General features: G+C 40.2%; 1 protein-coding gene across 3 annotated transcripts in view; it reads left to right on the top strand.

Moving 5' to 3' along the window:
• The window catches only part of MPPED2 (metallophosphoesterase domain containing 2), a 106,974-nt gene that overhangs the window by 4,436 nt on the left and 89,842 nt on the right, over positions 1-12,696 (top strand). For all 3 annotated transcript variants that reach the window (XM_069015894.1, XM_069015895.1, XM_069015896.1), the window contains exon 2: positions 722-964. In XM_069015894.1, the coding sequence (XP_068871995.1) occupies positions 837-964 (128 nt within the window). In that variant the 5' untranslated portion in view covers positions 722-836. The remainder of the gene's footprint in view (positions 1-721; positions 965-12,696) is intronic.

Below are 12,696 nucleotides of genomic sequence, written 5' to 3'. Positions count from 1 at the left end.
AGGGAAGAGCCTATTTCTTTCATCTTATGCAGAAGTATTTATGCGTAAAGTCATGCTTAAGTCTGTCAGATAAATCGTTACTGTCTGGTAACAGTGAATCCAAGCCAGTTTCAATGCTAGTGAGCTATAATATGGATATTTTGTTAGCATTGCCTAGATACTTGCCTTTCTCTGGACAAATAAATACTTTGATTCAGAGATATTTGGGTGTTCCTTTTGCTATGCAGTTGTAGCATGTTCTTTACATCAGTTTCTTGTAAGTCTCTCCGTTGTTACTCAGTGTTCTAAAGCTACAACGGCGCCTTGAAAACAAGTGTGCATGTTTGTGGAAAGTCATTTGTCCTTCAGGAAACTGGGTCCACTTGTGAATTTTTGTGGTTGCAATTAATATAAGATTTATTTTAAATAAAGGATGTGAAATGGGGAGTATTTAACTGGAGCTTTCAACACAGATATTTTATTCCCCCTTCCCCCATCCCCTGAAGATAAAGCATTACTTTAAGCATTCATCCTTTGGATGTGTCTAATGATGATGGAGTTGGATGATGAGGTCATTAAAAAAAGAGTGAATTGTAATGCTTAGAGAAGGTGATGGGTACATCAAGAATATAGAAAAAGATCTCAGATCTGAATGGAAATCAGGACAGTGTAGAGTAATAGGTCTGTGTGTGTTTACATCTCATGGCTTATAGCAGCATGTGCTGTCTTTCTCTCCTGGCAGAGGTCACAGAGTTGATGCGGAGCTGCTGGGAATCAGGAGCTGCCCGGACCACAATGCCCTACCCTGCTCCTGGCCTTGGGAAGTTGTGAGCTGCTCATGTCCATAAGGAGGAAGGATGGCTCATGGAATTCCTTCACAAGGCAAAGTTACCATAACGGTGGATGAATACAGCTCCAACCCAACGCAGGCGTTTACACACTACAACATCAATCAGAGCCGGTTCCAGCCTCCACACGTGCATATGTGAGTATTCCCGACCTGTGTGCCTGCCTGTGTGCCTGCCTGTGCTGAGACGGAGGACTGCTGCTCAAGGAGTGGGTTGAAAGCTGAGACATTTGGTTAGTTAGTCATTGAAGCTAAAAGGCAAAATGGTTATCGGGTTTCTTACTCGGTGTGTCTGAGGACTGAGAAGCTGCTTCATCCTCTCCTGGAGGTGCCGTGGCTGGGGCTCGGTGCCACCACCTCGGTGGAACTCGCCCCATGTTCTCAAGCTTGTCACTTTACTGATCTCCCTTTAACTCGCCTGAGGGACCCATTGCTTTAAAATTTAAGCTCCCTTCCCCCAGCGCTTACACTCAGCTGCGAAATAGGCCTAATTAGGACTAATTGTCCCCCCTGATCAGTGAATCCTTTGTCCTCCTGGTTGCGAGTGGAACGTGTGCCGCATTCCACATTCCATTCGCAACCTGCCGCACAAAGGAGTCGGGGGCTGCCCTCTAGTTTCTCCGAAGAACTACAAATACTCTCTTTAAACAACAGCCCTGGCCCGAACCAACAAAACCATGGGAAGTGGGGAGCTGGAGGTTCCTTCCCTCTCCTTGTTATTCCTGGTATTGTGGCACCCAGGGTCGCTGTGCCCGAAGCACCTAGGCACAATGGGCTGCTTGCTTAGCAAAGAGCTAACTACCAGTTTCAACTCTGAATTTCCTTCCCATTGTATAGTTGGGTTTGATCTTTATCGGTTATTTATGTGAAGGTTCTTTTTCTTCTAGCATTAATAGACTGAAAAGCACGTGAAGCTAAAACAAAGCCGACATCTCTTGACATCCTGAGAGCCATTGTTAGGCAGGATTTTGAACCATGTCACACTATTGAATTTGATAAGGATTTTGCATAATAAGGGGGGAAAGTTGTATGGTACTTCATTGCATTTTTGTTATGTAGAAGCCTGCCGGAAGAGTCACAATGTAGGAGTTCAGCACCTTCTAATAGGATTTCATGTGGTTACAATGTTCCTAAAGGCAACTTTAGGAAGGATGCTGAAGAGTGTCTGTCGTGAATGTGACTGACTTTTCAAGGTGAAAAACTTCCCATTAATTACGTTTGATTTGATTTATTACTACTACGATGATGTAACTTTGATTTTAGAAACATTTCCATGTCTTGATGCACTTTTCAGACCTTCCATCAGCAAATTTCTGTTGCATGTTTTGCACTCCAGGCTGTGCTTCTGACTGACATTAAGTACAAATCTTATTTAGAGAATGAATTCAAAGCAAACAAAAGAAAATCAGAAAGCAGTTTTAAATAGCCCCTTCCTATTGACACTGACTTCAGTGGGAGCTGAATTTAGGACTAAGTGTGGTGTTCAATGCTGTAAAAATTGTTCATGCTTTGTTTAAAAATCTCACAAACATTTATAGAGGCACTTCTCTAAGGGATAGTGTATCTCTTAAATGATACTAGCTTGATGGATGTTTTGAAAGATAATTTTCTTCTTTCAAAAAATTGTGTAGTTGAAATAAAAACTGAAATGTCAAAGTACAGTACAGTGACAGTATTTTAAATAATTTTTAACTTAAATACTGCAACTTTCTTAAAATTAGAAATTTTGTTTCAGCGGAGGCTGTGGCACACGAAAGGGAGATCAACATTTAGAAAAATTGGAAATTAATTAGTCTCAGATTCACAGAGGAAGTGGAGACAGCAATGCTCAAGTGCAGGAGGCGAGTTCAGGTATAGTCTGGATAGCAAATGATGTGGTTTAGAAAACGTGTTGAGAAAGACAGGATCCTACCAGGTGGGTAGAGGAAAGCAAGGAAGTGAAGATATGGGTATGCTGAGGGTTTGTGTGATGTAAGAACAGTGGCATTGTTTCTGGAAAGGGGAGACTGGATTATGTGGTAGCTTCAGATGGAGTCTGTATTTGTCTTTTCAATGTATTGTAATGGAAGTTTTGTCTGTTTTTCTGAAAGAGGTTGTCATCAAGTGAGAAATCTGAACAGAAAATTGGTAAAAGCAGTATTAACAAAGAAACCATGATCTCTTTACCCTGTTATATCTCTGTTAGTGCCACGTTGCTGCTGCCGCCAGGATTGATTTGATTTGGTTTTACAGTCTGCTTTTCTTTGTTGCTGTCTTCTAAAGTAATGCATGTGTCTGGTTTGCTGGTTTCTTTTTCTGTTTTGTGGTTTGCTTTTTTTTTTTTTTCCTAAGAGGGAATTTGAAGAGGCTTTATTCCCTAGTGAAAAATTCATTTTAAAAATCATGGGATGAAGAGAAATGAGTAAAGCAACATGGGAGCTGAATTTTGTGACATGTGTGTGAATAGCAGGGCAATCTATTGCTGCAGGACCCTGCTGCATGCCATAAATCAGTAGCTGGGTGCAGCTTAAGGACAGTGTTCTTTGCTAAAGAAAATACTGTTTTTAGAAGTAATGTCTTTATGGATATGCATCTTCATGTGCAGAGGTGAGAACTGGGTTCTTGGCCTACACTGAGCCATTTACAAGTTCTCATATCCTTTGGGCCTCTGATTTCACACAGAGTAAAGGAGAGTCCATGGAATATCACCAGCATAAATCTGGTAAATAAGGCACTACTGCCAGTACTCTGCCTGTTCATGGGACACATATCCTGGGCTTTTTCTCCCACTTTAATTTTGTGCCTTTCATGTGACAGTGTCATGTAGTTCAATCAGCTGGGATGCAGTTATCTTTATACATATTTTTATACCAGCACTCCTTAGTCAATTTGTTTAAGTGTACTGTCAGGTAAACAGCAGTGTATTTATTACAGCTCCTTTTGCTTGGGTGGCAGCAACAGCAGTTTTGTCAGTATAACTTTTGAATCAGTTTGTCCAGCCTTTTTATTTTATTTCTTGACTAATTAATGTCTGAACAGGTATTCTAAAGGCAATTTTTGCTGCACAGTTGTTTTGCATAAAGGGATGTAATTTTAAATATTATTTTGTCATCTTGAAGCAATGCTCCCACCCACACGTTTCACTTGCTTTCTGAATGTTATAAAGCATTTGTATTTGAGTGCTTTGTCCAATTAATGTTTACTTTCACTTAGTTTTAATTAACTGCATCACCTTAGTTCCCTGCTTTCAAGGGCAGCTGCAAAATAATAAATAACAACTATAATATGCTTCCCTGTGCTTCATGTTGATTATTATTCTTCTGAAAGTTTTCATACTTTCAATTTTTTTTTCTGTCAAGAATTGTGACTTAAAGAGGGAAGTGCTTCTTGCTCCTTAGTTGTATAAGCGTGTGTTTGAAGGCTTGTTTTTTTTTTTTTGTGGGGGGGTGGGGTGTGTTTGTTTGTTTGTTTTTTAAAACCAAACCAGCTTTTAAACCTGTTTAGACTTTTGAGGTATTCTGTATGAGGCTGCTAGCAGTGGTACCAACAATACCAGTGAGCAGCAGTAGGATGCAGCCTGGGGACAAATTCAAATGAAAAACTACTTACTTAGGTTTCAACCAGACAGAAGAATCTTCCTGTTTAGGAACAACACCCCATTTACTTGCAGAGGGTAAAAAAAAGGGAAGAGTGTAATAAACCTTGTATATCTGTTATGGAAAATGCCCCTTTGGACAGGCCTATCTGGTGAGGATGAGGGAGTTTTGTGAAGATAAAACAGCTCTACCCTGAGCTGCTGCAGGCTGAGCCTGTTAGAGGAGTTCATCAGGTTTCCTCTGGTCTCACCAGCATGGCTTGGTGGCTTGGTTTTAGGGTAGTTTGAATGCATGTTAAAACTTTGTTATGGTTTAAATTCAGTAGTAGGGGAGTAGAAAGATAGAGGCTTCTGTGCCAGAGCAAAAGTCTTCTAAATAAGTTTATTCATACCTGGAGATACGTTTTTCAATCTGTAACTATATAATTTTACTGCCTTTTCTGTACTAGAGCAATCCCCCATGTGAATATTCTTATTTTAAAACAAAGAGTATAAGCAGAGTTTTATATTGGTAGAAATATATGTATGGTTGAACAAAGTACGTAAATGTTTGTGTGTAAATGTGTATATATAATAATAATAGTAAAATAAAAACACAGCTATTTGATCATAGAATAAAAAACTTTCAACTGTGATGAAGCCTTACATTGTTAAAACCCAGCGATCTTATTAGACTACTAACCTTGAGAGGGAGGAGGATCTTTCTTTCTTTTTTTTCTTGTGGAAACCATCCTGCATCTAATGGGCTTTATAAACTCCCACTGAGATTAGTGGGAAATCATGCATTTGATTTGCAATATTGTCGATTTTTGTTTCATGTAAGGTGTGTAATATTTAGGGGGAGGGGAAAAGAGTTGTCCTTAGCAGTATATGAACTCATTTGACATTTACAGAAAAGTGGAGTTGGTACATGTAATATTACTGGTTGAGATAATAAGAGATTCAGTCTTACACCAGTCAGCCGTGCCTCGTGTGACTGGGCAGGCTGTTTCAGCTGATGCTGATGTGACAGAGTTGTGGTTTTGCTGGAAATTGTTGCTCTGCCCATTAATAACACTTTTTTTTTTTTTTTTTTTTTTTTTTTTTTACAAAAGCATACACAGTCCATGACCACCCAGGTTTCTTTTCACTACTTATTTTTCCAAATAAATAAATAAATAAACCAGTACTCTCTGAAACAATCAAGTGACATTAACGCTCTGGCTGTGAAAACAGGAATGCTTTGAATGAGTGTGCTTAAAACTCGAGCGTTACTTTCTGACACAGGGATTTTTTTCCTGGGGTCACGGCTCACAATCAGCTTACCTTGGTGCAGGTTTAGTCTCCTTTCCCTGCCTGGTCCCTCACTGACTGCAGCAGTTCCCAGCCCGGTGTGTGAAGGAAAACAAACCTGTTTTTCTTTAGCCAAGAGCAGGAGCCTTTCAGCAGCTGCCCCGAGGCAGCTGAGCTCTCCCTGCAGTGCCTGGTGGGGATTCCAGCTGAATACAGGCAGGGAGACAGTGGAGGTAAAACCCTTACAACTGTCCCAAAATAAACAGTCCCCCACTCCAGAAGAGGGCCAGGAACTGGTGGTGTTTTGTGGTCTTTCTGCCACAGAACAATGGAAACCGTGTGGCAACGATGCCAATTTTAATTGTCATTAAGAAAACTCTCTTACTGGTGCCTGTGCATGTCTGTGTGAGTGAAGATCTCTACCATCTCACTGATTTTACATTGTTCAGATTTACTTGTGCAAAAATCTAAGCATCACGTAAGTTCTTAAATTTTACATGTAAAATGAAAATAACTTTTTAAAGAAAGCTACGCCTAGAGCCTTTTGGGATGCTGGAGGGTGGAGCATACTCAAAATGTCCATACAGCGGTGATGTAAGGCTCAGGAACTACAGTTATGTAATTAAAATTCAAATTTAGGCCCCTTGTATTGTGTTTATACAGTGCAGTCATAATATGCTAAGCACTCTTGAAAAATTGATTAAATTTCTGACCTTTCTTTTTGTCATTGTAAAAAGGAATAATACCAAGCTACCTTTAAAAAAATGGTCTGATATCCCTGGAAGGCTAATGCTGTAAAAGTGCCAATATTATTATTATTATAAATGTAGGACAGGTTTAAAATAATTTTTTGTCACCATAGCCCTATTATTACTGTCTTTCCACATTGCCCTGCCCTGAGATGGAAGCCAGGTCTGGTTTCAATTGGTGATAAACCCTTTACCTCTTGTGTTGGTGGGATCAGGCTGCCAGAGCAGTCTCTGCCTATCAAAATCAATCCATCAGTCCCTCAGTGTGAGGTATCAGCCTTCTGCAGCTCCCACGTGTTGTCTGAATGAGAAAAGCTGTGCCTGGAGGTTGCTCGAAGGGCTGGAAGGGGGGAAGATCCCTGAGATAAAGAAAGGCTTCAGCGCTGAACCTGCTGCTCCCCAGCTGCTCCTTCCTGCCCCTGTGCCACACGCTCTGCCACCTCCCCAGGAGCGCTGGCAGAGCCTTTTGGAGGCTGCTGTATGGATTGTGACACTGGAACAGTCCAGGTTAGAAACATCCATATAGTGGTGTGGGGTTTTTGGTTGGTTGTGGGGTTTTTTTTTGGTTTGTTGTTTTTTTTTGTTTGTTTGTTTTTTCCTAATGAGCTACTTGCAGTGATCTCTCTCTTGGTGCAGCCTCACCAGTAGAGGGTCACAGAGGTGGCCAGCACAGGGAGCTGGCACTATGCTTACTGATCCACCAGTGGGCAAGGATAGAAGGAGGGGGATATTTGTTCACCTTTCTTGCAGAAATAAGACTACATGAAGATTTTCATTGTGAAAGTGTGCTGTTAAAACATCTTGTAGAGTCAGTCTGGCTGCTGTTGGTAAACCCTGAGAGGGAGAAAAAGAAAAAGGTTTTTGTGTTCATGTGTGTTGGTGTTCTTTTGCGCTGTATTAATCATGCAGAGGAGCCTTCGGGTGACAAACACTCTATATGTAAGGCCCCATCTCAGTAGCTGAGAACTATAAAAGGAAATTTTCATTACATGGTCTGATTCTACACCATAGTGTTACCTGTATGGTTCATTTAGTGGTCAGTCATACTGAGACACAGTTGACCTGCACTTTCATGTTTATGTGCAACACACAGTGTATTCTTACCTTGTGGGAGATGTGTGATGGGATCTGACCAGGAATGCTTTTTGCAGCAGTGGCTCCTGCCACAGTACCTTGTGCTGGAGGGAGGCTGCTCACCAAGGAAGCTCTTTGCTGTGAAGTAGTTAGACAAAAAAGATGGATATATGTTGCAATCAGGATGTTGTACTGTCACTGGAAACTTGTTAATTTCTTTTTTTAAAATATCAGGGCGGTAGGGATATTGTTGTGGAAGCAGCAGATTCTTGCTTTTATTTAGTGCTTGAAGGGTGAGAATACAATCTGTCCTGTGAAACAACTTCTAGAGCATCGATTTCCAAACAGAGAGTTAATAACTAAATTTGCAGGCCCCATGCTGCTAATTCCATTGGAGAATTTTTGGCTCATGGTTTTCTCCTAGTGGCAGGATGAGGCTGGTCTCCCCTGACAGCAGTGATGAGGGAGCCTGTTCCTTTTCCCTGTGACACATGGCTATTCCAAGGAAAGTGCTGCAGCTACCTATCACACATCTTATTCTTTTACAAACCCTTGCTAGAATTTTTTGTTGGACAAATAAGCAAAAGGAAAGCCCTATAAACAATGTAAGTTTAGATGTCTATGTTATGTGTTAAATTATTATATGCAGCTAGCTTATGTTTGATGCAAGACTATTTCAGAAGTGATCAAGTGTTGGTCATGGACATTGATTTTTGTACTCAATGTTGGCATGTTAATTTCTTGAGTTTACATTTCTGATCTTGAGCTCCCAGAGGTGGGAGTCAGTAATTTCAGAGTCAATTGCCTAACATTGGTATCCATGGAAAAATTCAGAAATGGAGGGCTAGTGTGTCTCCTCCCTAAAGGAACACTGGAACAGTTTGGTTTTGAATTCTGTACAATGCCATGATGTAACTTGAGAAAATAAATGCTTCTAGGCATAGCAGAAGTACAGTAAGGCAGGAAGATGCCTTTAAAAGTTGCATCTCTGAACAGTGGCCTTGTAAAGTTACTGCTGGGAAGGCACAGCCCAGTCTGCTGCTGGGGTTACCTGCATCCCCTGCAGTGATATGTGCCGGCAGGGAGAGGGGAGTGCCAGTGCTGGGTAGGAAGTCCCCTCAGTCTTGCATGGGAAAATCATTCACTTCATAATTCACCAGGTTTTCCCAAGTCCCTAGAGTGGATTTTCCAGCAAATTGTGAGTTTTGGTCCTTGGAACAATGACTTCTTGTTTCCAGTGGTTTGAATCATACTTGGCACATGCAGCTGTAGTTTTATGGACTTCTTCGAGGTTGTTTTCTGCTTGCAGAGGGCCTGATATGGCTCTCAGGTCTTCTCTGCACCGTGACTGTGCAGAGCAGCGCAGAAGAAAGGAAGGAGCTAAGGCTGTGTGTGTATATACACACACATACTTCACAGCAGATATTTCAGAAGATGCAAACAGCTTGTTCGATGGGATTTGGAAATTCAGGTCTTACCCATTTACTTTCGGTTTTGATGTGGGCCATTAAGGTTGCAATTTTTAGATTGTGCATTGTAGAGGGCAAGTTTTGTGTTACTGTGTGGTTGTTTTTAATTATGAGGAAGCTGTGGCTGAATTATGGACTTGTTTAAGTTGGATTATCAACTCCAACTATTAATCTAGCACTGCCAAGTCCACCACAATATAAACCAATATATTAACTGCTAAAGAAATTTTAAAAAAACCCAGCAAATTAAGATCACATAAAATAAAACAGCGAACATGTGTGCATTTAAAACACTGAAGTCAAACCAATTCTGTCCTATCGTAAATGTGACTAGACTTCATTTAATGGTTTTGATTTTGCTGCCTTTTTCAAAGAAAAAGTTAGGGTAGGATAATCTTACACCCAGTAACATTCCTGGAGCAGTACCAAGTGGTTGGAGCAGAAAATGGGCAAGTCTGGATTCCAAACAATAAAGTTTAGGTACCTGGCGTTGCAGTCATTTTATTTATCTCCTGAAGAGTCGACCATAAAGCTTGGTCATAACCTCGATAAACCTGGAGATTTCTCCCAGCACACGAGCTTTATGTATCCTGCAGGATCTGCTGCTCTTGGCTGTCACTAAGTGCTGGTGGATGAGCAGTGCTGCTGCTGCTGAAGCCTTTGGAGTGGGGCAGGTCAGCTCATAATCCCCAAATACATGTGTCCACTTCATAACTGATGGATAAGACCCATTTTATTTCTGCTATCAACAGAGTTCACCTGTGTACTCTCCACTGATAGGGAGATGCTTGCCCCTATTTTTATATGTCCTATTTTATAATGAGCATATTTTCTAAATTTAAATTGTTATGTTGAGGGGAGTGACAAATAAAATCTGTCTCCTGTTTTTACCAAAAGTTTATTTAAATTACTGGGCTTTGTCTTGCAGGACTTGTTTTTGTCACAGGTTGTGGATTTCATATTCCCAGTCCCTCTGTTCTTTTCATCCTGCCTGACATTAGGGCTGCAGAGATTCTGCTGGACAGGGAAAAAACAGCACCAGAGGCTTCCTTGCAGCAAAGTCTCCACTTACTGTACTGGGCATTAGCTTATATCCAGCACATTAGACTTAAAAGCACACAGCCATTAAGTGTAGCGCTCCCTTCCCAGGAGGGCAGCAGATGGAGAGAGGATGGGGGAGGGAAGGAGAAAGGAGCGTGATAGAGGGACTTGATCTGATGTATTTGTAAGCCAGGAAACTTGCTATTTACCACGTTTACAATTTCTCTGGTAAAAGGAATTGAGTGTAGTGACTGTGAGCAGGAAGGTCAGCACATTACTCCTAAATGTTTAGCTATTGCATCAGTTTATGGGAAGGAAAAGGTGCTAGTCCAGTATATCTTCCCTCCTGTTCCTTTTATATAGGGAGCACAAAGAAAAAAGTCATTACTTTTTAATTACTCTAGGCTTCTTTGTTTCTTAAGGCACATTCACTTTTGGCCAGCAGTGAGCATTAACAATGGGTTATTTGCTTTCCTGTGAAGGGTGAAGTAGTAGTTTTGGGGAAAATTATGTTCAGAGTTTGAATTTCATGTAGTCCGGCATATTTAATACATAGGAGCCTTGTCTTATACTTGTAAAATGCAGTGATTAGTGACATCATTGTTGCTTCCAGTGGGACAGGACCTGTCACTTAAAAATGCCAGGTTAAGTGGCTCCCTCGGTTTTAAGCAATGATTCTTTCAAGGACTTCTTTTCTCTGGTTGTTAGCAATGTACATATAAGATTATGATAATTGACAGATATTAAGGAAGAGGGAAATTTCTTCTGTGTGGTATGTTTTTTTTGTAAGTTTAAAGTCATCCAGGCATTCACTTTTCCTCTTGGAAGGGAGTAAATAAATTAAAACTAAATAAATACACAACTATACATGAAAAAAATTATATATAGCCCAGGTGTAATCTTTGAATTACTTGAAAGTTTTTATATATAATTGTTTCATTTTGATTATATCTCTCTTGACATTAGTTTGATTTTCCATCATCTTGTTTGTTAAACAGGGATGTTTGCAGCTTTGACAGGAAGGCATGTTTGCAAGAAGAATTAATTTTGTTCTGCTCTCATTGCTATTCTCTACCTTGAAAGTTTCCACTTACTCTTTGGGTTTTTGAGAGAGTTATGATTCATATTGTAACTCCTTTTGGAGGTTATTTTAATTGTTTGCATAAAGTTGTTAAGACAGTTTTTCTCCTAGAAATGTATAATGAGACTGCGCAGATCAAATGCTGTAACAGGAGTTTCAAACACCCTCTGGGAATTAAAATGCTGATGGTAATCCTTGGGGTGGTATATGATTTTTTTCCCTCCTTATTTTATCTCCACTGTGACCTTTGGTGGTGTTCTGCTCAGCTACTCTGCATGGCTGCTTTCTGAGAGTGCTGCTGTGTTAATGGAAGGATCACACACACTACTCCTCTCAGAACCTGATACATCATCTTGGCAGCAAAACAGAGACCTTTAACGTGTGGGGTTTTCATTTGTTGTTAGTTATCTATCACCATGAGTTCTGTGCCTGCAAGAAGACAGGTTGGTTTAAAAATGTATAAATGTAGAATGGAGACTTCATTTTCTTTGAGTGAGAATAGAAAGGAAATCCCTGGTCTCAAGGAATTAAAATGGTCTGTATTTAGGGGGATTTTGTTTTGTGTTCTGGCTCATTCATTTTAGATATCATTATTACAGAGTATGTTTTCCTGAAAAGAATCCTTGCATCCAGTCTAGATTGTCAAGAGAAATATCAATTGAGGTTGAAACTTAATTTTGGATCACCTGGCTTCCTTGATAGTCAGTTCATGGCATCATTTCATACTGTCACTATTTTCAGTGAGTGTTCCTCTCAGAAGTTTTTTAAGATGCCATTCTACAGAATGAGAAAGACCTCTTGTGAATCATCTCATTCAGTGAAGAGTTAAAAGGTATAAACTGAAACACATAGAGCCAGGAGGTTGGTAGAGTTTTTTTATTAATTAGTTCCAATTAAATGGGGTCCTATAGAAGATTTAGAATAAGATGTGTCAATTTTCTGTATATCTGTCTGTAAAGAGACAGTGCCAGGTCCAGACAATTATACAATAAAATGCAGGAGGAATGTAGTGGAGATGACCAACACAGAATAAATGGAAGTTGAGAAATGTATAAATGATCTCAAATCCCCAGAAATAACCGGACTGAAGATGTTGGCTTGAGGTGTGCTGGGACACGGCACACCTTGCACCTGCAGCCATATTTACTTTGTTACGATTTTACTGCTGCATATGTGTTTAAAGACCTTCCTGCCCTAGCGTGAAGCACAGCAGTGTGATACATATCACAGTATTGCTGTGGTGGCAGTGTTGGAACCTGTCTTTTGTGTTTGCATGTGTTTTACTATTTACCTAACAAAAAGGTTTTTTAGATTTTGAACTTCCAGACTTGTGCCTTGTAGTTGTTTGCACAGAAGCGTGGCTGTGCTTGTTGTTTATAGGAATTAAAGCACAATTCTTTCTGGTATTTTGTTGTTTTATGGGGGTTTTTTGTTTTGTTTTGTTTTTTTAAGGCACCAAACAGCTGTCAGTGGGGTAGAATTTCTATTTGTTTAGTGCGTTATTAGATAATGAGCTCTAAATGAAAAATCAGGCATCCTGCTATCTGTCCTCTGAGTCATCTAATCTTAAACAACATGCTCTGCATTCGTACAGCATGGACAGTGCTGAC

The sequence above is a fragment of the Aphelocoma coerulescens genome, chromosome 5 (assembly GCF_041296385.1).
Source record: "Aphelocoma coerulescens isolate FSJ_1873_10779 chromosome 5, UR_Acoe_1.0, whole genome shotgun sequence".
NCBI lineage: Eukaryota > Metazoa > Chordata > Aves > Passeriformes > Corvidae > Aphelocoma > Aphelocoma coerulescens.
This window is presented reverse-complemented; position numbering and strand designations above follow the sequence as displayed.